We start from the raw sequence: 23,991 nt of genomic DNA on the forward strand, positions 1-23,991 counted from the left end.
ATTCTATTCTATTCTATTCTATTCTATTCTATTCTATTCTATTCTATTCTATTCTATTCTATTCTATTCTATTCTATTCCATCCCCTCCCTCTACTCTCCTATCCTGTCTTATGTTTCATATAGCAAACAGTGCTGAGAAAGGACACATTTCCTGATAAGCACATCTACACCCCTTGCCTTAAGATATTTCAAAACTCAGTCTTTATTGTGCTAGAGAGAGGAAAGGAATGGTTTCAGGGTGAGGCCTCAGGCTGGGAAGTGGTCATATGTCCAGTCCTCAGGTCTGTGTGGTGTCTGGGAAGTGCCACTGATCAGAAGATAAATGTGATCAGCATTCCTACATCAGTGTGAAAGTGYAGAGTGAAAATGTTTTGAGGTCAGAACTAAGCATGAAGTTTKGGGAAAATTGTTTCCATTGTGCAGTTACATGGATCTCAAGGTGGGTAGTCTCAACATGTGCAGAGAGACAATAAAGAACGGTGTCCATGCAGAAGAATTGCCACCAGTGCAGTGCCAGGTTCTAGCCATGGCACCAAGACCTGCAAGCAAAGAGGAACCTTTTCCTTTACATATGGTAAATATATATGCTGCTGGTACCTGTTGTACAGACTGCAGTGTGCCTGTTCTGTTTTGCTGGCATCATTTCCACAGAAGTTCTAGCAGGGGACAATGGACAGCTTGGAACAAAGAGTCCCAACCTCTCTCTGTAACTTGGACAAATCCTCTGGAAAGTCATTTTTCCATTTGTACTCACCATTGAACTCTGTCAGCTTCTGAAGATCTTCTCCAAGTTCTGCAGTGACTGTCAGCGCCTGCTTCACCTTCAGGTTTGTTTCACTGTGACAAGCAACATGAGACAAAAACATGAACTGAAAGTCATATGTGAACTGAAAGCTCTCCCTCAAAGTCACTTGTGCTCTTGAGGAYAGTCTTCTTCCCTAGACATCAGATGGACTGTGATACCATGTACCTGTTTCACCTGGCTAAAGTGTGCAGACTGTCTCTTCCAGTAGCAATGACAGGCAGTTCAGAGGAATTCTGGGCCTGGTACTAAAGGTGAGGCATCTCTGTCTTCTTAATTTCATCACAGAGCACCCCAATGCCAATCCTGTCACTTATGACACTTTTAACTCCAAGGTATCTAAGCTTACAGGACAGCTCTGAATCTTTGCATCAGAATGGTACTCTAATCTGGAAGTTACTTCAAACCTGGGACTAGCTAGCTGGGGAGCTTGAAATGAAGTGTCAAAAGAATATTGCACTTGTTCAGATCCTCTTAGAAGTGGCACTTGTGTGTACAAGCACAAGTTCATTTTCAGCAGAAATCAGATAGGAAAAGTCCAGAGGGCTTTCTGTAGGGTCTTGGAGACACAATTTCTTTAACTTTCTGGTCTTCTTAGACCTTCAGACTGTTGCTAGCTCCAAGCAATGCAGAAAAGGTGATGCAAACTGGGTGATAAAGATGAGGTTAGCTCCAATTTAGCCCAATTAATGCAGGTTGCAGCCCTCTGACTTGAGGCCTGTTGTGTCCTGGGGTGGGCAACATTTGGAAGCTTGCATTGATATTCTATAGCAGTCCAAAGGAGATTACTGGATTTATTCATTATGATTACCTCATCCAGAATAATGGGTCTCAAAGAAAATACTAAAGGAGACAAAAGTAACAGCTTCTGCTGGGGAGCTACGAGATAGCACAAACATGTCTCTAACTCTCAGCGTTAGAAGAACTGTCACTGAAAAGTTAAGTCCCTTCCTCACATGATATTTGCACTTAAGAGGAAAAAGTATCTACCAGAAGAAGTTATTTTCAAGATACCTACCCAAAGTTTATTCTGTATTTTATGGAACTCTTGCTACCAAAGCAATTGCAGATATGCCTGCAGCACCCAGGGCCACCAGCAATGTGGCTTTGCAGTGGTGGCAGTGGTGGCAGTGACTGCACACCAGGGCCAGGCTCACTTACCCGTCCAGCTCAGCTGTCTCGATGTACGTCAGGCTGTGTGGCTCACTGCTCGACAGCAACAGGAGATCAGCCTGAGCACAGACAGACAGACAGACAGACAGACAGACTTGGCATGAGTTCACACAGTCAGGGATGCTGCACCGCAGCTCTGCTTGTGGTTACTGCCACGTCATCAGCACGAGTCATCTTGTGAGTGGTAAGAGTGGCAGAGATTAACTGTGATCATGACAGAGAGGAATGGTACTCACCGTCACAAAGTTGTTGTTTTCTAGYTTTATGATATCCCCCACTTGCACATTCATCCATTTCTGCTCCTTTAACCTGCAAAGAAAGTTCTAGTAAGCAAGCACATAGAGCTAACGCCACTTGACAAAGTGGGAAACTTGGTTCTGCTCCTGGAGCTGGACTGTATGTGCCATCATGACTTGGGAACAGGCCCTGCCATGGTGTGTCCCCATCCATACTAAGCTGGGAACCGCCACAGTACAAAAAAAAAAAAAAAGCAGTAAAAATCAGTAAAAGCACAGGTTGGGCTGAGCCACACTGTGTTGAGACCAAACCCCGTAACAGCAGCGCAGTCCATGTGCATTGTCCTGGTCCTTGTCTCTGGACTGACCACTCCCTTCTCTCCTCTTAAAAAGCCACACTGTCTCAGAAAAACTTCTGCTTTGTGTAAGAGACTTCACCCAGGAAAACTGCAGATTGTTATGTTTTCTAAGTGGTGTTAAGGGCCAGAGCAGCCAGCTGTCCAGCAGGTCAGTGCAGGTGCTTTGGCTGTGCACTTGCCTGTCTGAGCCAGATGTGCATGCCAGCAGCCAGCTAAACTGCAAGCATCAATGCAGCCAACTGATGAGAATTGTATATGCAAGTTCTAGAAATGAGAAATATCAGTTTCTGTCTCAAAACAGGACTGGGGCCTCAAGCTTGAACTCAGTTCAATGTTGCTTATTCAATGTTGGTCAGAGTTGGGCAGGACTTGTGGTTTCCAGCTTTTGAAAAAGGCAAAATATTATATAATTTCTGTGTCAAGATATGTTTCCTAGAGACAGTAACTAATACACAGTAAACTAAGAAACTGGTTTACTTAGCACAGAGCACAAAAAATTACGTCCCCATTCTTCAGTTTCTACTTATAGTTTTAACTGTTTGATCATCTGTTGGGAGTTTACACAACATACTGCTGTCTACAGTATGGAAAAAACTCACAAAAGACTTTCCAGCTGCCTACAGCTGTGTCCTACGCATAGCTGGACTCCATGGAGCTGTGAGTAAACAGCACATCTGTCTGCCATGGAAGCCAAAGCCTCTGCTGTTTTTTCTGCAGGAAAGAACAGTGCTAGCAGAGCAATGTCCAAAGCACGCAGCTGAAACGCTCTGGCTGCATCTAAGCCAGAAGTGCTACACACACTCCAAGGACAATGAAATGTACGAGGGAACTGTTCCAGATTCTTAATTTGAAATAACTTGTTGATAATGCCTAGTTTTCCTTAATGCAAAATAAATGCTATGACACAAATGGACACAGAAGATGGCTTTTCTTGTTACTTCTGGGGTAAGGAGTAAAACAATGCAAGATTCTGAAATTCTTATTTAAACATAAATATCCAGAAACAGACAAAGAGTTTAGTTTTTGTCAGCACAAGGTCACAGCCATAATGTCTGCACAAATGGTGGCATTGTGTATAGGGTTCATTAATCAGACCCATAGTCCAAAACTGTGTGATGAACTAGTGGTGTGAAACACAATTCAATTTTAAATTGTTTGGTGATCCTTGAGAATCACACACACACACACAAAACCAAAAATATTACTAATGAAATGCTCCTCCCTGTCAGAATTACAGCAAAAAGTACTTACATGCCATTGATCAGGACCTGGACTGGGCGGTTGTTGACGTGCTTGTCACTTTTGTGTCGATTCTGAAAATTGGATCAGAACTTTAAAGGCATTTCCAGGAAAACAAACACACAGGAGCTGTGGGCAGTTCATTAACATTTTACAGCAGTAACACAGGGCATAATAACCAGGCTGCCAAGGGCAACAGAGAGCACTGGGCTTGCTCTTGGAGAGAAAAAGGAGGGTAGAACCTTATATGTCACTTTAGGACAGCCCTGACTCAGCTGGCATTGCTCCGACCCACCTCAGTTTGTAAACACCAGAGAAATTCATTCCTCTGCTCTCATATGGCAGGTGATGTTCTGGCATTGCTCCGTGGAACATCAAAATCATTTTAATAATGAGAGGAAATCAGGTGCTAAACTCAATGCTAGTATCACTTTGTGAAGTCAACTGGGATTTTGACCATTAGCTCTGATGGCAGCAGACTTTGGCCAAAGCTGGGTGAGTTTGAAAAATCACAGGTGGATTGAGCACTTGCTTCCTACCAAATGTTCTTTTCCCCTACGTTATGTAGGTGAGAGAGGAGGAATTCTGCAGAGTGGAAGTCTAAGGAAAGACTTCTGTGCCTGTGTCCAGACATATCTTATCAGTGACCACATTTCAGACATGTTGGGCAGTTTCAGAGAATATCAGTGGAGCTGCTGGGCTGCTCAGCAATTTGGACATTCTAGCTCCTTTTTAAGTGACAAGTATAGATTTTGGGGACTTAATCTCAGACCCCATCTTGGCCACAGACCAGTTCTCCAGGTGCCTGCCACCAACTGTGTTTAAGTGGTTTATTTTAGTTACTGTGCTGAAGAATCACAGGGAAATGCCAAAGTAAAGGTCAGAAATTCAGATCTTACAAAATCATCAATGGCATCCTTGACTCCTGATACAGCCAGCACCAGCACCAGGGGCACCACTGTTGTGAACCAGGCGAGAGAGGAAATCTGAGGAATTAACTGTAGGAAGAAAAGATCTCAGTTAAGACATTTCCTGCCAGTTCAAAAAACCACTGCTTCCTAACCAAGCTGCAGACAACATTTTTCTATGATACCTGAATATAGAATAAAAACAGAAATATACCTCTATCCCTGACATGTGACCCCCCCTCCCCGCCTCAAGGGTGGGAGAGCCAGGGAACCCATGTTTTCCTTACAAAATAAGCTATAATATAAGTTATAAAAATTGACCTGTCATAAAGTATAGTGGGTTGTTCTTTCTTGTTGTTTGCAGAACCAGGATTAAAAGTCCCCATTGGATTGCTCTGGAAGTACTGACATGGACAAGCCTGCTGTAAGGGACTCAGAGCTATCTGAGCAAAACCAGCTGTGCAGAGCCATCAAAAGCTTCTGTTCTTTGTTTCACTAACTTTTCACATTTTGCTGAAGTAAATTTCACATCACTGAACAGTGCACAGCTGTTGCCAGGGCTGACCTTACTCTCCCAAGAGCAACACAGCTGTTTTTGTTTCCTACATCTTTAACAGTGAGAGGATCAAAGAGGTAAAGGTGATTATGTCATGCTGTAAATGATGCTGAGGGGGATGTTTTATCCCCACACACTTCTCCCCTTCCTCTAGAAGCACAGCACAAGGAATGGCAGCAATCCCTAATGGTGAAACGAGCATTAGTGGGTCCATCAGTTGGGATTTAGGAAGTGTCAACTCCATGTTCCTTGTGAAGTTGACATTCATGCACTGTCACAGCCCAGATCCTACAGGCACCACTGCCCTGCTCAGCTGTAGAGGCTGCAACTGCTGCCTTCTCACCTAACTGGAAATATGCATATCCCACTGGTCTGGGACAAAGGAGTGGGATACAGAGTCCCCCCAGCCTGCCCATCACATCCAATCTTAATGCAGGAATACTCCACAGGGATGGAGTGAGGAAAAAAAAAATTAAATGGAGGAATATGTAGGTATAACAGACTAAGGGCTGCCCTCTTTAGACTACCTTGATGTAAAGAAAAAGCTGTGTGCTTTTATACRCAGTCAACCCTAGATGGCCCAGCAAAACACACAGTGGAATAATTTAAGGCAAATGGTTTGAAATATTGTGAATTTGACAGACAAACAGCTAGAGTGCAGCACAACAACACAGGAACTGTGCTCTCAGCTAAGCTGCAAAGGCACCTCCACTGGCTTCTTGAAAAACACACGTGCACTGAAATTTCAAAAGTTCATTCCCTGTGAATAAGCAAAAAATACCATATGTGGTTTGCTTCAGGCTTAACCACATTTCACCTATGCTTCTTTGAACTGAAATGGTATGAAAAAAAGAATTTGAAATGGGTAATTTTGCAAATCTGTGTGCAGTGAAATGGTCAACTTTAAAACATCACRCTTGAAACACAATCAAAATTACGCCCTTTTTTCTGATAACGTGTATTCTGATATGACTCGACAGTGGCAGAGTACACGGCAAGGTGCAAAGGGGCAGAAATCCTGATATCGATTTATCCGCTGCGTTCAGCTTTCAGGGTGTCATTACCAACAGTGATGGGCAAAGTGCAGCTCAATGTCATTACAGAGCACAGGGTTCAACAGCGCTGCCACTGTGTGACCACTCCTCACCCTCGAGAAGGGAGCAGCAATATTCAGCTTTATGCAAACTCCTCACAGCCTTGAGCTTTACTGATGTTAACTCCTTCCTTTCCATGGAAACACCACAGGTCACAAATTGGTCCTTCTTGTTGTTTCCTTTGTGATTCCGTGTGGAATTTKCCTTAAAATCTATGGGTAAGAGACAACCTGTCTTTATACTACAGGATGAATGAGTAATGTAAATCTGAGGACAGYCAGGAACACTCAGATGTAGACACAAAGGGATAATAGGGCAGGGCATGAAAAAGTTGCACAATTTGTTGAAAACTCTAATTATTTTTTTTTCTTCATTTAGTTCAAACCCTCACATCCAAAGGTAAGAGAGAAAATTGCTTTTTTCTGCCCTACTTTCTACATTCTCTAAGGTTTTACTAAGATGCTAATTCATAACAAAATATAGCTTTGCACTTCATTACATCTATCAAACATAGACTGGCTTTGATAACAGAAAACACAATCTGCTGGAAACAGCACAGTGGTTTCATACCTGCAAAATCAGCAAGAAAAGAAAGTAAGCATTGGCTATTCGCTGAAACTGTTCAAACAGGTTGAGAGGCAGGAAAGTGAAGAAATTGTATTTCGATGTTTTAATTGAATTGTTCTGAAAAAAAAAAAAGGAGAAAATAAGTAGGATTGGTAAAACAGGAAACAAAATTACAGCACAACACATTTCAACTGTGTCTTACTTGCTTATATTTAGCAATAGCATTGTTTCCAACAGCAGCTTGAAAAGAGTTTCCTTTTCCCCCACACAATCATGCCAAGCCTGGATAAACAGAGAATTCCTCTTGGAATGGGTGAAAACACGATGCTCAGCTTATGCCAGCGCTGCTGCAGGTAGGTAAACTTGCACATAGTTGTTCACAAAGAGAGTCATCTTCCCTTTATTAATAGTCTTCTTACTTATACAGTACACAAAGAAAGTTCAGAATTGTAACCAGAAGACAACAATTTTGTTATTAGCATCTACAAAGCAGGGTTAGAAAACACATGCCAGGTCAACCATCTGCTGAGGCTCTGAAATACCCACTGGCTGGACAACCCTACAGGAGCTATAGGTCCTTCCAGGAGCAGAATATGACATTGTTATTATTATAATTTTCAGCTGATTCAGAAACCTTTCAGCTCAGCAGCTTCAAGGGGTGGCTTGCTCCTGTTCCACAAAGATCACTTGGATGAAGAGTTGTGCAAGCAGCCACTCATACAAGAACTCACCACTTCAGCAAGCGAGCTGTAGCTCAGTTCCTTATTTCCAGTTTCCTTTTCTAATTGCGGACGGCCGCTCCAGCCACAAGAAGCAGCTGCTCCCCTTGTCTGTCTTTTGCAAACCACAGAAAGACCTCAGCTTGATATTGCAGAACTGGGGGTATTCTTCCCCAAAGATCAGAGCATTCTGGCCCAATCCTTGCCACCAGCTGGACAGGCTCAATCCCCCATAAGACCCCCAAGCTGGGGCTGTCCCTTCAGTTTTCAGGTGTTTCTTTTCATATGACGTTTAACAGGCCCTGGTCCAGGTTTAGTCCTGGAAGGACGAATGCCACGTGTTGTGAGAACATCTTAAACTTTTTCCCCTAGAAGCTCTCAGATGGTGCCCATTAACCCCTTCTCAGACAATCTAAGGTGTGAYAGCACAAGGAGGCAGATTTGAAGCTCACCTGAATTCCATAATAAATACGCTGGTACATCATCAGAGAAAATGGTGATTGCAGCATTTGTAATAGCCTTTCGATATTATTAAGCTGGTGGGAGGACAGGAGGTACTAAGTATGAATCACAGCCCATTTCTAATCCATGCATTAAGGCAGGATCTCGACATCTACACTGACATGCATCAGCGTGTTTCCAGCACTAAACCAATTATTTCAGGTTACCATTGAAAGGTGTGTGTGGGGGAAGCGCTTCCATTTTCAGCAGTTAATGGATTTCTCTATGTTCAGACACACAGTACAGCATATGTTCTTCGGCATTAAATTCATGTTTTATGCCTTGGACAAGCCAAATGAGTAAAACTCTAAAAGGGCAGGAATGAAAACAGCCCTCATAGAAGAGCTAGCCAAATCCTCCTGTTGATTGCACTCCAGCAAGAAAAGATATTTATCAGTGATCATCACATAAACCATATTGCCTGTCTCCTGGTATCCTGCACCCACCTGCAAGTGTGGTTAACTCTGTGCCATGACATATAGTTAAATCTGGTTTATTTCAAAATGTTTAACCATGGGGTATGTGTTGCAGACAGGCTCCATGGGCACTGCTGAAACAGAGGGGATGGAATTGAAGCAGCCTCTGCAAACCCAGCACACTGAGATCTAAATTGCTTGACAAGACCGTGTCCACCAGGCACAGAATCCAGAAGATTTTTTAACAAAAACTGATTTAAATATGGTCCTTGCCCACTATTGTGAGGAAAAGTTATGGCTACTTACTTAAAGAAAAAAGAGACCACAGTAGCTGTAGGAAAAAGCAAAGGCAAGGGACTTGACCTTTGTGCGTCAACAGATTTCAGAGGGTCACATATAACATGGGAAAAAATACTCAGTAAACACTCAGATAAAGTTTATAGATCTTTGACTGCAAAAATCTCAGAGGGGAATAAGAAAAGAATGGGAGTGGTTTATTTCAATTCCTGCTTTCTATTTCTGTCCATTAATTACGTCAGGAAAATCATTGAATGAACCATAGCCATTCATTTTATTTCCTRCTGTCATTAGGCATTGTAAAAACCCCAGACACAACAGATTCCAAATGCTTAACTGCAGGRATCTGGACATCCAAGGTTTTCTCCCTAGTTCAGGATCATTATATTGTTGGGCACAAACTGTCTTTTGGGACACCAGGGCACTGAGGATAAGGACAGAGAGTATTATTGTGGATCTTCTCTTTACTCTAGAATCAATAATTAAAATTAATTACCAGAAACAAAAGAACTTGAAATTACTATAATGATTTCTAATTCAACACATAGCTTGTTCATGGACCTCAGGGGCTAAAGGAATATCAATAGCAAATTATAATAACAAACTAGGGAAAACTTCACCCTTTCCAAATCAAAGCTCTGCATTCCCACATCACAGACACACTGAAGCAYTATGCAAGGTATCACATAACTGTAGAAACACAGAAYGGTTTGGGTTGGAAGGGACCTTAAAGGTCATCTCGTTCCAACCCCAATGTCATGGGCAGGGACAACTTCCAGTAGACCAGGCTGCTCAAAGCCCTGTTCCACCTGCCCCTGAACACTTCCAGGGATGGAGAATCCACAGCTTCTCTGGGCAACCTATTCCAGTGCCTCACCATGCTCTCAGTAAAGAGTTTCTACCCAGTTCTCTCAGGTAGCACTTATGTTTGCAAGCAACACTACAGGGCTGTGTGCTTTGACAGCTCAGGCTCTCGGCCAACTACAGGAAAATCTCAGCTGGCCTCTGCTTTTGATCTTATCCTATTCTGTGATGCTTAACATCATCAAACCCTGTTGCTCTTTAGAGCTGTGCCAGAACTTGACTCTGGGGTGGGAGGGGTGCCTCGGGAGCCCTCAGCACTGTGGTGTGTCAAACAGTCCACATGCAGCCATCATTTCACAGGTAATGCCTCTAACACATCATCTGCCTCACCTTCCCCATGCTCTGCCTTCAGTGAGGGAGACTCCCATGTGAGAAAAAGGCATGGAGAGGAATAATCTTTGTGACAGCAATTAGGTATTGAGAGGTCTCACTGAAGCTTCTGGTCTTCCTATGGRTTCATAAAAACCCACAGCCAGGAAGAGCTGCTCTAACGGGCTGAGCACAAAGATGGGGATGGGAAGGTTTACATTTACTCCCAGATCTGCCCTGACCTCTGTTTGTGTGAGGGCAGTCCCTGCATCCACCTGTGTCCCAAATGAGCAGGTCACCCACAGTCAGCCTGAAGCTCTCCAGATGCAAAGCTTGACACCARAGCAATGTTGTCTGTGGGTGAGGGATTATTCTCATCTGCTCTTTTCAGGGGCTAGATTCACACCTCCTGGAGGTGTGACTCCACCAAAATGCTGTCCCTAAGAATAGTACTCATYTCACCACAGTTACACAAGTCCAGATCTGGCGGATGAGCTGTTACTTTGGGGGTGTTTTCAGAAGCGCGCCTGTGACGTCCGACAGCAGGCAAAACTCAGCAGATGGCTCCTACCTTAGTTCGCTGAGCAAACAAATCATCTCCTTGCCATAAAAGTCACTGGAAATGAGAAACACTGCTGCTTTTCTGGCTAGATTACAGTGGGTATGGCAAGGTATTGACCCTCTGYATTTTTACCCCAGGCTCATATTCCTTTCCAGCAGCTGTACAGCCTAACYCAAAGCAAATTTTAGTTTTTGTGACCCCACAGGGTGATGTTAGGTCACAACACTTGGCAATTTCTCCGGTACCTGTGTAGTACAAGGTAAAGACCAATGGAAAGCTGAGAAGCAGAAAYGTGTTTCCCAGGTGTTTTGATAAAGCCTTGCCAAGGAGGTGGCAGGAGTGCAATTCTGYTTAACTGCAGCAATGCCACTGGAAAGCACAAGAAAGCCTGAGCAGAGATGTGACCACAGGGCTGTTATTGTGCCCAAGATATTTTATAAACTCATGCAACAGTGCACATGGTGCCTGTTTTTGCAGGGAGTATGGAACAGTCAGACCAGACCAGTTTTAAAGTTTTAATCCTCCCAAGTTCACTGACKTATTCCCGAGGGTGGGCAGCAGCCCCAGCTCAACAGAAGACTGATAAAGGCTAAAAGGATGTGATGGTGTAAATCTGGTCCCTGTAAAGGTCCCTGTAAAAATGTAAAATTCMAGGAATAAGACTGGCCAAACACCAGAAATAAAAATGTCAATTTCCAATTCTCTTTTCTTTCCATTTTTTTTAACAGAAAAAGGATAGGAATGTCTTACATATATAACCACTCGGCCCTCCCTTGACAGCACTAAYAAAGTGAGTTCCAGGATCTCATTCCACATTGGGTACTCCAGGAAAATCTGCAGGAAAGTGTGGTCACTGGATGTGTTTTGCTGTGTTGTTCCTTCTGCCCGGTGCCACCCCATTACTGAGCAGTTAATCATCACTGTGGTGAGTGTCCTTGTCACGATGGTGCAAAGCAGGACACAGGGGTGGCATGGCTTGACAACCTCATGTCACTGCCCACAGGCAGACCAAGCACAGCACGTAAAGGTCTTGTCTTTTAGTCATCCCCTTCAATAACAGCGAGCGCTCCTCTGGCTTGGCTCAGTACCTGCCCTGCTGCCTGGCAGGAGGGAGAACAGAGGGAGAGGGCAGAAGGGGAGGGCAGAAGGGGAGGGCAGAGCACTGCTGGGAGGTGCAAAGCAGGCAAACTCCAAACCACTGCACTGTGTTCACAATGGTCTTACACAACAAGGCTCCCAAGCAGTGCAGTAGCAGCTTCCTCTCCATGAGATTTAATGAAGAGCAGAGGATTTGATCCAAAGGAGTAAGTGGACTTCATTCACATCTGGCACAGCTCTATCTTTAWGTGCTTCTCAGGGCCCTAATAAGCTTGAGGGCCTTGACCTCACCTGGCACTCCATCTACAACCCCTGCCCAGAGCTCAGAGCTCACTTAAGCCCAGYCCTGAGCCTTTTATCCTCACCTGTGCCACTTTGGAGCCCCCATCTCCAGATTGTCATCTGTCCTGGTTTCCCAGATATATCTRTCCTGCTTCACCTCCTTGATGGACYTTGYCYCTTGGGTGTAATTTGTCTTCAGYGCTGTCTCTCATGGCTGCTRCCCTGGCTCCCTAAGAGGACTCTGGACCTGGTTCATCACCTCACCTCACCTGGAATGGTCAGGATGGACCCCATTATCATCACCCTGCCCTGTCCCTGCCAGCCAGATTCTGAAGGACTGCAGCCTGGTCAGTGAGAGCTCTGCCTGAGCTGGGGTCACCTCCACTCCCAGCTTGGCCCCTCTCAGTGCAGCCCCACTCTGGCTGCTCCCAGACTGTGTCTCACCTGCTTTTTGGATTAGTCCAACTCACACCTTCCAAAATGCAGCAGAATACAGTGCAGATTGCTGCTGTAGATATTCCTTCAGGGACTAACTCACTTTTCATTTATCAGATCATGCTCCCTTCAGCCTTGAGTGAGGGAGGCTGGGAAACATTCACAGGTCGGGACAGGAAGAGAGGGCAGCTGGTGCCAGGACCCTGACCACACTGATAAGSTCCTTGAGGATCACCCACCAGGCATCCTTCTGAGATCAAAGCATGCAAGCAGGGGAGGTGCAGCAGAGTCTGAGCCCACTACCAGAGCTCCCTGCTCTCCGACTAAATTTCAAAGAGATAAGAGGCCAGCTGCTGATCCAGCCCAGGGCAATGTGTATTGGCTATAGGAAGTTATATACATCCCTCCGATTTCACTAAAGACTTYATCAGGTGACTGAGTCCAAGCGGCTCCCTTGCTGCTGGTCCTGGTGAAAGAATGCTGGTTTGACCCTGGGTCCTGATCCAAGATGAAATTTGTCATTGACTCATAGGCCTTGCATTTCCTCTCCTATTGTCTGAAAGCCAATTTCAAAGTTGTTTTCGCAACCCTTTGTGACGTCCCAGTGCAGCTGTGCTAAATTCCAATGTGAAAGCAAAGAAATAAAAGGGAGCTAGGATCAGAGCAAACATTAAAAGCCTTCAGAAGAGATTTTCTTCTCCAGAGTGTTGATGGAGGGCCCATCGTGGTGGACCCACAGAGGCAGTCCCCTCTGTAGCTGTGCTGGGGACAGTGCAGACAGATGAAATTGATTAATGTCCTTAAATCTTGCTGTATCACAYCTGCTGCCCTGCTTTTCACTTTATTTCAGTCTTTACACAGACAAACCTTTCTGAATTCAGGAAGGCTCTTTCTGTCTGCAGTGTGAATAAACATAGGATTAGGACTTGACTTTTCATTTTTACTGACCTATATTGAGTCCTTTTCTGGGCTGCTCTAAGTGCCTTTTCATGCCACTCATTCACACTTGGTTTCTGACTCATTCCTAACTAATTTTGTGAGCTGGTGGGTAGTGYACATACCTTCACACTCAGCCCTTCCAGTTAACTGCACAGCACTTTGTTTTAAAGTTTTTAAATTTTTTTTAACCCTCCTGCTTTAGCTAAAGAGGCCCTGTGGCTGGAGGAGCACGGCAGGCAAGGACACTTTGCAGTTTATCATCTCCTGTACTTTCTGACGAGCTCTGGAAGGGAATTCGCCCTCTGAAGTCTCCTGCAAGTTCTGTSAGTGTGACGGATGTGGACATGCCCTTGCACGCACAGGCAGACAGGGCTTTCACAGAGCAGCACCAGGTTCCTGCAGAGCTGGTTTGAGCTTTATTCCSGAGTCTTGCTTCATACCAGGAGGGTCAGCAGCTGCCAGGGCTGATGTCACACTCCACACACAATAGAGTTTTCAAATCTTTATCAGCTCCTCTCTTCTCCCTTCACAGATACCCTGCAGACTTTGCATCATGAAAGGACCAAGCCCCACAGGAACGGGGGATATTCCAGGACAACACACCCACCTCTGGTTGTACTTTACCACTACTCTGTCCTCACTGTGATAACAGGGGACAAAGCACCTCTGTACCTTTGATCTGTGCCTACATAATAGAAACTCTCCTTTTAGTGAAAGGCTCAAACCTTCACACCAGCTGGGACATTAAGCCTGGCCGCAGCAGGAAGTCAATATACAACATCTCATTTTGCATTTCTCTTTCTTTTTCCTTACCAGCCTTTTTCAGCAGCTGCCTCACCCTGAGGAAACATTTACCGCCTCACCTAGCTTTGTTACAAGAACCTGTTCTATAGGTTTTATGGCTAATGTGGCCTTAAGTTACCAAGTAAATCGGACTTCACTCCTGTGGCTTTCACTGTCTAAGATTGTTTTTAAGCTTTGTTATATTGGTGGATTTCCTTTGGATCTTAGTGGTCCTTCCCCCCTGAAACACATCTTTATACTTAGCACTGCAACCTCACCAAGATCAGACAAATCTGAATGGGAGGAAGGTGCCCAAATTTAGCCCTTGCCTGGAAGAGCTAACTTTCAGGAGCATCATGCATATGTTGTGGGAGAATGCCAGGAGACTATCTCCCTTTTTTTCTCATTTCCACATGCATCAGCAATCTCTGAAGCAGTTTATGAGCAAGGTTAGTTCTTTTCATACACCACAGTAACATGGGGTTAATAAACTGAGCTTTTGCAAGGACTTACTGGAAATAAATAGCCCAGGACATGCAGCCTTGTACAGTTAGGGCGGTGCTTGCATCAACACCCAAAGTCTGTCAGCACCTCACCATCCACTCACCACTTCAAGGCTTGGCTGTTTTGGGGCAGTTTTCTCGATTTCTTAAGCCTCAGTCTATACTGGACTCCAGAAATCATGAGCCACAGCTGACTAAAATGAGGGGCATGATTACTGAAATTCACTGCCAGGTTTTAACACATTATACTGAGCTGGCTTTTTGGCTGCCTTCAYTTTGTCACCTAATCACAGACTTATGGAAACTCTTAAGTGTTCTCCAAGTCTTCTACTTAATTGTGGCTATTTGCAAATCCTTGGGCGCAATCAAGCAATCAGCTGGAAAGCAGTGTCATGCAAAGTCAGTTTTCTGAAGAGCTTTTCACAGAAATAGGCGCAGAACCAGGAGAGCTGCCCATTCTCTATACCCTGACATAATTGCCCACCTCTTTCCTACTTTCCTGTCCCACTACTGCACATAGCAATCATTCAGTGGAAGATGACAAAACCGTAGGTAGTGGCAATATCCACCCTAGCATGCAGCTGACAGGTTGTGTGCAAATCAAGGACATTTTCCCAGTCTCAAATCACCAAAATTCATGCTGCATAGTACTTCACATATATTAGCTTTCAAGCATTTCAGAATATTCAAGTCATATGGAGCAGCTTTAGACCCTGGGACGCTCCAATCAGTGCTGTGTCATTCGTGGATGAAAAGTGACCATTGAAAACCATCATACTGCCATTAGTCAAACCTGCTGGCAAGTCAGACTGTCCCTGTCACGAGAAATTAGGGTGCTAAAAATGCTGAGTTTTTTCACTCTTGCCAAGAAAATGCTTGTGATGTTCCTGAACCAAAACACAATTCAAAGGAGCTCCCGAGTAATTGAATGATTAATTTCGCTGCTGGAATTCAGATAATCAGAGGACAAAAATTCACAAAATTCAGTTCAGTATTAATTGGCAGYTGCAAACACTTTGAAAGAATGCAGCTTCAGGATGGGCCTCATAGGAGGGATAACCCTGCAGATCTAGAGGCTGAGCTAGCTCTCCTCTGCACACAGCATCAACACATGGTCCACAGGGGTCAGAAATCAAGTTGCTCAAGGGGGCTCCCTGGCAAATTAGCCTGGTAGACCTGGGACACAGCCAGCCCATGTCAAGGYGCTCCTTGGAATCACAGATTTCATGGCACAACATGAACCTAAGTATTCTGTCAAGAATCTGGCAAAAAAGCTGGCAGAAGGCCACAAGGGCCAGATTTAAAACCTTCCTGACAGGGCTGATTTCACTGCAAAAATCTGAGGAACTGACACATTTCCTTTCATGCTTTACTTTAAATGGAGGCAAATTCCCAGAGATAACTCCTGCCAGGTTCTATTAYTGAAAGGCCTTAGAGCCTGATCCTGCAAACGCCTTGACTCACAAATAACTTTCTGGAAGTGTGCAAAGTCACTGTGTCATGCTTTTCCAGGATCGGACCTCCTTCAATTCCCATTTTTCAGGCTGATTCAGCAGCAGCCCACCTCTGATGGTTCATCTGGCATGTGTTTGCCTGGTTTGCAGAGCCACGGCTGGCACACAGCTCTGTTCACCCCTTTGAAGCAACACTTGAGACGTGAAGCAGATGCAGCCACATCTGTGACTACATCTGCACGGAACAACAAACCCYGGTTACTTACAGCATATTCAAACTGCAGATTGAAATCCCGGTTGTTTGCTTGAAGTTGTCTCTCTTCCTCTGCAAAGAAGAGGAAACATATCAGTCACACTTGAGGTTAAGCAGAGGCAATACAGATAGGAATGAAGCATCAGAGAGTGCAAAGAGAGCTGCTAAAAGGGACTGAATCAGAGCCCTGTGCCCATGGCCCCATGACAGGGACCTGAAGAGTCTGGTGGTATTGATGGAGCACACTGTGCACTGGCACCATGGCACTCCAAYACCAAATACCAACTCTCCTCTGCTCACAGCTCACTGCAATGCCTGTGCTGGGTCTGCAGGTTGTTCAGCTTCTGGGTGGGAATTCTCATGTAACTAGAGGTGCTGTTCCTGCCCTGCTCCATCTCTTCCCCATGAAGTCTCGGAGCTGTTGCAATCAGCCCGCTATTGGTGCCCTTCTTCCAAAACAGGTGCACTTCTGAGCATCATCCCACTGATGGGATGTCACCACCACAGCTACCATGAAATCAAAAATTAGTGGAAGGATATCAGAAGGTCATCAAATCTGTCCTTTGTATCAAGGCGGAGTCTTGCCTGCCTCTCTCAAAAAATGTCATAGAAAGCTCCAGTGATGCCTGTCCTTCAATTGCCCATTCCAGGACTGAAGTTTCCTCCCCCTAGGGCACGCTTTTCCTGCATTACCCTAACATAAAATTAATTACTTCAATTTCAAGAAATGTTATCTTCTCCTGGAAGGGTCAACTCTGCTCTTCTGCTCCCCCTGAGTCCCTTGTGCTACTTTCCAAGAATGCAAAGAGTACAGACAGTTGAGGAAGGGGATTGTTCCTCTCTGTGCTGCTCTGGTGCAGCCCCACCTTGAGTCCTGTGCTCAGTTGTGGGTACCACAGGACTCAAAAGCTATAAAAACTACTAGAAAGAAGCCAAAGGAGGGTCATGTGTATGGTAAAGGGACTGGAAAGGAAGCCATATGAGGAATGGCTGAGGTCACTTGGTCTGTTCAGCCTGGAGGAGACTGAGGGGAGACCTCATTGCAGTTATAGGAGGGGAAGCAGAGGGGCAGGCACTGATCTCTGTGGTGCCCAGTGACAKCACCAGAGTGAATGGCCTGAAGATGGGTCAGGAGACATTTAGGTTGGATCTTAAGGAAAGGTTTTYCACCAAGAGGGATGTTGGACACTGCAACAGCTCCCCGGGGAAGTGGTCACAGCACCAAACCTGACAGAGCTCAAGGAGAGTTTGGAAAATGTTTTTAGGTTCGTGGTGTGGTTCTGGGGCTGTTCTGTGCAGAGATTCTATGATTCAGTGATTCCAAGTTCACCACATCCTGAAGGCTGTTATGCCTTACACTCTTCTCCCCAAGGGTAAGCAGCTCCAGGTTCTTCAGTCATGTCTTGTGCTTTACTCCATCAGTAGGAGCATCACTCTCACTGCTCTCCAACAGGTTTCCCAGCTTGTCCACCCCATCCCAGATATACGCCCAAATGGGCCATGTTTTGCAGGTGAGGCCTTACCAAAGCTGGCCAGAGCACAAGGGACATGCAACTTTCCAGGCAGACAATGCATATCGTGCATAGGAACTCACCCAGAAGTAATTTAAAGAAATATCCTTACCCACCACCAGCACACAGAGGATGGCTTCCCAGATTATGATCCATTTTGGCAGATCCTTTCTGGCAGAGCCAGATGCCTCATCAGGCAATGCAAATCTTTCATTTGTCCTTGCTGAACTGCATCCAAATTCTTTCAGACTATTTCTCCAAGTAGTCAATTCTAATCCTATCTTTCAGTGCGCTTGTAGCTCCTGCCAGCGTGGTTCCACTCACAGATGTACTAAGTGTGTTCTTTATTCTGCCAGCCAAGATGTAGAAGTAAATACTGAATACCAGATYCAGGATGGGATAGACTCCTGATGGATCTTTCAAGTTTCTTTATCAGTCATCAATATCTATTGTTAATGTCTTTTTTTTCTTCCTGAAAAATCTGACACTATATTGTGATTTTATCTCCAGCATGTATTTCCAGTTTACTTGTAAAAATGCCACAAGTGACAGTCAAGATACATGGCAGCTATCTGAGGCCTTTTCAATAGCCCTCCAGCTACCACTAAAACAGAATTAATTTTGGTTTGATGTAGTTTTTCAGGACTGCTGACTGTTAATCATCTCTTCCCCACACACACACTCCTAGTTACTTTGAAGTGGTGTGCTGTATTGTTTTAACCTTTACTCAARTGAAGCCTATACATCTATAATTGCTCAGTTTTTCTTTTTCCCCTTTCAAGATAGATGCTGTGCTTGCTCTCTTCAGTCTTCTGAACTTTGCCTGCCTGTGAGCCAGACTCTCAAAGGCAGCACAGCTCCAGGGCATGCTTTACCTTACCCAGTCAACCCATTCTCTCTCTAGTCCAGCCCAAAACCTACCCCCTTCTCCTCTGCTTCTGGCAAGTATTATGTTAGATGTCTAGAGAAAAACAAACAAAAAAAAAAATCACAACAGAGCCCCTCTGATTTCTTAGCTTTATTTCCTAGGCTTTTTCCAGAGCCTCTCCAGAGACCCCAACTCTTACAGAATAACTTTAATTGCCCTTTATGTCCTTGATAGGCTTTTCTCACTTTGAGCCTTTGCTATGCTGTTTGTGCTGGATAAAACAAACTGTTTTGCACCTTCCAGAGGCATCCTTCCTTTGTCTGAAGCAAATGGGGAGCTTCTGATTTCACCATTTCACTCATCCTTCTGAGCCTTTCTCTGAAAGGTGATAACTTATACATGTGCCCTTAATGTCAATTAATAATACATGTGGCCTTAATATCAATTATTTAAGGAAATGACAGCTCTGTCTAATTCTCCCTCTGCCCCAGGATTCCTTCCCATGAGATCTCAGTTATTAGTTCTTCATATTTACTGAAGGTTTCCTTTTTGAAGTCAGAGKTAAACGATTTGATATTGTCACTTTTTCCCAAGTATCATTGCATCGTTTCATTATTATTCCTGTTTACACTCCCTCCAGCTTTCAGAGGACCAGCCAGCTCCTCCCATTCCCACCCTTTTGGTGGGAATCACTTCTATAACATCTCCTCTCCTCTCAAAAAATTACCCACCTCTGCACCAAAACTCTGTGCCAGCTGAATAAGTCGTGTTTCTCTACACTTCTCTCCAACTCTGCCTCTGCATTTCTTCATTTACCACCATGTCCTGCCTCTCAGAAAACTCCATTTTCTTGGGGGTTTTTTCCCCACAAAAGACTGCCCTTCTTGGTTCACTATRCCTGTGTTCTTTACCTTGTAGCATTACTCAAAGAACTGCAACTCATCTCTTTCTTCAAGCTGCATCTTAGACCATGAAGTCATACAAGGAAAACCTGTTAACCTCACAGAATTAGTCTTATTCTTTTCTATTAATATTCCAGCCTCATGAGTTATCACAGCACGTGTCTGTTACACCTATTAAGTGATGTTTTAAGACATCTCGTTCTTCCTGTTTGTTCACTCTTGCATTAGTAAGCGTCTAAGCTGTTCAGTGCTTTGAGCTGCTATCCTTCCTCCTTTTCCTCCAACGACCCTGTAAATACACAGCATCCCTAATTTCTGAGCCCTTTTTCAGATCACCATTTTTTTGGTCTCTGTCTTTAGGCTGTTTTCAAGTCCCCTAATCACTAATGTAAAGCCATGTTGGCAGGCAAATAGGCTTTTCTCTTTCTTCAGGCACATCTAACAGTATCTCAGTCGTTTTGAAATCAGCTGCCATCGCCCCAATGGATGATTCAGATCAACCACAGCGGCTTCATTCAATACCCTCAAAGTGCTTAATCCTTCACTACTTTCCTCAGACAAATTTTTCTTATCTTCACAATGAGGAGAACAATGCACCGAGAGATCAGTCACTTATCTGGTGTCCCAGAGGAAAACAGAAGCAGAGCTCAAGAGGTCCAGACTTGCTGGGCTTCAACTATTGTGTTGTGTGCTCCTTCAGGAATTTTCCTGAGAGCAACCGGTATTCTCAAAGCCGCCCGATGAAGATAAAGCTATTTGTTAAAAACAGAACTTCCCAACACTTGTCTGTTTCCTGCCATACAGTAAGTGCTACCCTTATCCCCTCCTCAGGGGCTCCAGGTCTAGTCCTGCGAGAAATGCMACAAGAAAAGATAAATGGTGTTAATGTAAATAGGAATAGACGACAAAGCTTGAAAGCCTCTCCGGCTGCACGGCAGAGCCTTGGTGTCACACGGCAGCTTCTGAAGTCCTCAGTGGCTTTCTGTTTTGTATGCAGGAGCGGAAATCCAAGTGCTGCAGGCAGCAGTTGAACATACCCTGGGCTCCTCTGCTCTTCCCAGGACACACACGGGGAACAAGAAGCCATCCCCTTTCTCACATTGCCCCCAGGGTCTTCGTAGCCAGGGAGGAGGCACTTGACACATGGATTTGAACTAAAGAGTCTCAAATGCTCCTARAGAGAAGCTGACACATCTATGTACCCCAGTGAGGAAAGGAGCCTCTCAGAACAGTGAGAGATGCACTCTCGAAATTACTTTTATGTGAGAAACATTAATGGCAGCAAACGGCTCTGGGATGGCACAGAAACATGAGGCAGTGGGAYACGAAACAGAACAGAAACGAAAATCAAGGCACTCCACTCCCGTATGGCACCTGGGGGCAGATTTTCTGTGATAACCCCTTTCTGAAGGCCCCAGGTAATTGTGAACCTGGCTCAAAACTGAATGGAGCCTCCTGCTGCTGTTGCCAACAATCCCTCTCAGAGGCAGTGTCCCTAAAGGACAAAATATGAGGCTAATTTCTAGTGGCGAGAATTTAATTTTTCCTGCTGGGTAACAGCCAATACCTTTGGCTAAATCAAGAAAAACCACAATAAATTTCACATGGAGCCTCATCCAACATCACCAGCAAGGAGAACTTCCTGTCCTCTGGCTACACCAAACGAGAACCACTCTGACCACATGCACAGGACAACACTGCCTCAGTGGTTTTTACCTACTGCCGTGCCTCCTCATCCAGCAGTTCTCAACCACCACAGACCACGCGACTCTCATTTGTTTCTGGAACAGTCTGGACAGAAAGGAAGCCTCTTGGATGATCACAATAAGCAAAAGTTTAAGAAAAGTCAAGCATTACACCAGCTTTGCCTGGAAACCATAACTCACGGTTTTTTGGCTGTAGATCCAAGCATGCATGTCTTATCATGCCCTGTTGATTCTGAAAGCAATGAGGAAAAAGGGAGGGGAGAGCTGTATGGATATCAGATGAGAAGTTTTTCATTCCTTGAAACTTTTTAATACATCTCTAAGCAAGTCAAATGTTCTGCTTCTGCAAATTGCATTCACTGGAAGGAAGGAATGGTATTTGTGCTCCAAGTTATCATTTCACTGCCACTGAAAACTATTTTAAATTATTCATCAGTGGAAACTCGGCGTACATAAATATGGCTTAGTGCCCAGTTCTTGGTCTAACCACTGAGACCAAGTCACTGGGAAAGTGCCTGTTTTCTCAGGCAGACAGTTTTAGAAGCTAAACCTCAGAAGAACATCTGTATTTAATAAAATTAAACCCATGCCAAAAAATCAGCTATAAATGTAACTGGCCAGCCCACCAGCCTTCTTAACTTTAAGACTGTTGCATGGAAAAGTCCTGCAAAAGGTTAGATTCAAGATCTGGTCAGACAGGCTGGAAATTTGTTTCTGGTTTATGCTAAGGAGCATGTGCCAAAAGCAGTACTTTCAATTGGAAAAGTTTTGTAGATATTGGGCCTTGTGGCTCCAAGAAACGGGAGTTTAAGATCTGCCTGGTTTTGCCAAGTCCTGTACAAACCCAGCACTGATACCTCATGCACAAAACGAACGCAGCCCAATTAGGGGAGTGCCTGAGTAACTAGCCCTGACAACAGAACAGAGACAGCATAAACTCTGTAAAAATAATAATCTCTCCTCCACCCTTTAAACAAGTGACCTCAAGAGCAAAAACTCTGTCCTGGACCAGCTACAAAGAGTGGTGTCCAGGAGCTGGACTCATCTGCCCAGCTTCTCTTACAGAGCGGTTCTCAGCAAGGCTGTTATCCTTACCGAGCTGTGAAAGCCATAACAGAGTTGCTCTGGTTCCAAGGGCACAGAACTGACCCTACTGAGACTGTAATTCAGCTCCCCTCTGCTACAGGCTGTAAAGGGTCTCAGAAGGCACCCTCCAGTCACACATCACATGATGTGTCTCCTGCCACCTCCTMCTTGTCCCATCTCCCTCCTACTTTTGTTGTCCCTACTTTTGGGCAACTCATCCCYATTATGTGGCCCAACTTTTGGTATCACCAAGCACACAAGTGCCACCTCACACCCAGCATCCAGGAGATCACCCATCTCTCAACAGGCAGAGAAATCCCAGCCCTGTTTTCTGGTCTTTGCTGGGCTGTTCCTTCATGCACACAAGGCTGAAAACTGGCACGGTGAGTCAGTACCTCTACCCCCCCTCCAAAAAACTGAGAATTATGGTCTCCATTGAAAGGCAGCTCCACAGGAGAGGACAAATCATCATATACTGTGTTAGGCAATCAAAATCTTTTTTCTCCTAGGCGGTTATTATACAAGCTAATAGCTAAAATCGCCTTGCACCTTACAGCAATGATTGCCCCTTTTTGCAATCATTAGCGGTGAAAGAACCACGCAACAAGTGTCTTGATTTGCAGGTGCTGTGTCTGGGTAGAGTCCCTGTCGCTGGGGTAGAGAGAATGGATTATTTCTTACAGCACTGATACCACAGGATTTCAAATTCGTAAAACAGCAGTGCCCTGCTGGGATCAGAGCTGCAATGAGGGAACTGTATCCAAAACCAAAGCCAAGGATCTTTACACCAAAAGTTCATCATCTAACATGGATCAGAGGACACATGAGTGAGGCAACGAGCCCCATGCCAGGTCKGAGGGTCACGCTGGTTAAATATCTATACTTCACAGTCAGTCTGGGACGCAGACATTTGTCAGACCCTCATTACCTCAGTGTCACCCTCAYGCTGTAACCCGAGCGGTGCCGCGCACCTGCTGCTCTGCGGCACGAAACCAAAGCCCATCCCTGCCCTGAACTGCAGCCAGAGCCTGGCAGGGTTCAGTGAACGGGGCTGGGGCAGCAGGAGCTGTGAGCAACCAGCGGGATGGAAACAGGGACAGGGAGGTCAGAGCCAAACCTGGCTCAGAGCAGGAACATGCCCARCTGCCTGGCAAACAAATGGTTTGTTTTTCTTTTTTTTTTTTTTGCAGGTTTTTATTGACTCAAAGGAGGGGCTCTCCAGGGCTCCATGCTACAAACCCACTCTTTTTATGCGTAGATGCCCACTCTGCTGTGGAGACTGTCTGGCTGCTCTGGCTAGAGAGGATTTATGCTGGCAATCACATGCATTTTCATCTCTGAAATGGCGCAGACTGTGCTGAGTGTGAGGCATTTAATTAAAAAAACCCCATGTATCATGACCTTACAGAGACACCACCRTCAATAGGCTTAGCCCTATTTCCTCCTTCCTGCCCTTCCATTATTAAATAAATATATTTATTATGTCTTTCTGCCTCAAAAAAAAAACCCACAAAAACCACCAAAAAACAAACCAAAAAAACAAAAACACCCCCAAAACCAAACAAAAA

At 44.8% G+C, this 23,991-nt stretch overlaps 1 protein-coding gene across 4 annotated transcripts in view; it reads right to left on the reverse strand.

Annotated features, from left to right (window-relative positions):
- Positions 1 to 23,991, reverse strand: part of LOC130575601 (phospholipid-transporting ATPase ID-like) — an 82,531-nt gene that overhangs the window by 36,816 nt on the left and 21,724 nt on the right. For all 4 annotated transcript variants that reach the window (XM_057369597.1, XM_057369596.1, XM_057369595.1 and 1 more), the window contains exons 3-9: positions 16,364 to 16,422; positions 6,939 to 7,052; positions 4,710 to 4,808; positions 3,823 to 3,884; positions 2,213 to 2,285; positions 1,965 to 2,035; positions 756 to 838 (exon numbers count right to left, since the gene is read on the reverse strand). In XM_057369597.1, the coding sequence (XP_057225580.1) occupies positions 756 to 838; positions 1,965 to 2,035; positions 2,213 to 2,285; positions 3,823 to 3,884; positions 4,710 to 4,808; positions 6,939 to 7,052; positions 16,364 to 16,422 (561 nt within the window). The remainder of the gene's footprint in view (positions 1 to 755; positions 839 to 1,964; positions 2,036 to 2,212; positions 2,286 to 3,822; positions 3,885 to 4,709; positions 4,809 to 6,938; positions 7,053 to 16,363; positions 16,423 to 23,991) is intronic.

The sequence above is a fragment of the Malurus melanocephalus genome, unplaced genomic scaffold, assembly GCF_030028575.1.
Source record: "Malurus melanocephalus ecotype Western Australia unplaced genomic scaffold, MMel_1.1 scaffold_113, whole genome shotgun sequence".
In the NCBI taxonomy this organism is placed as follows: Eukaryota; Metazoa; Chordata; class Aves; order Passeriformes; family Maluridae; genus Malurus; species Malurus melanocephalus.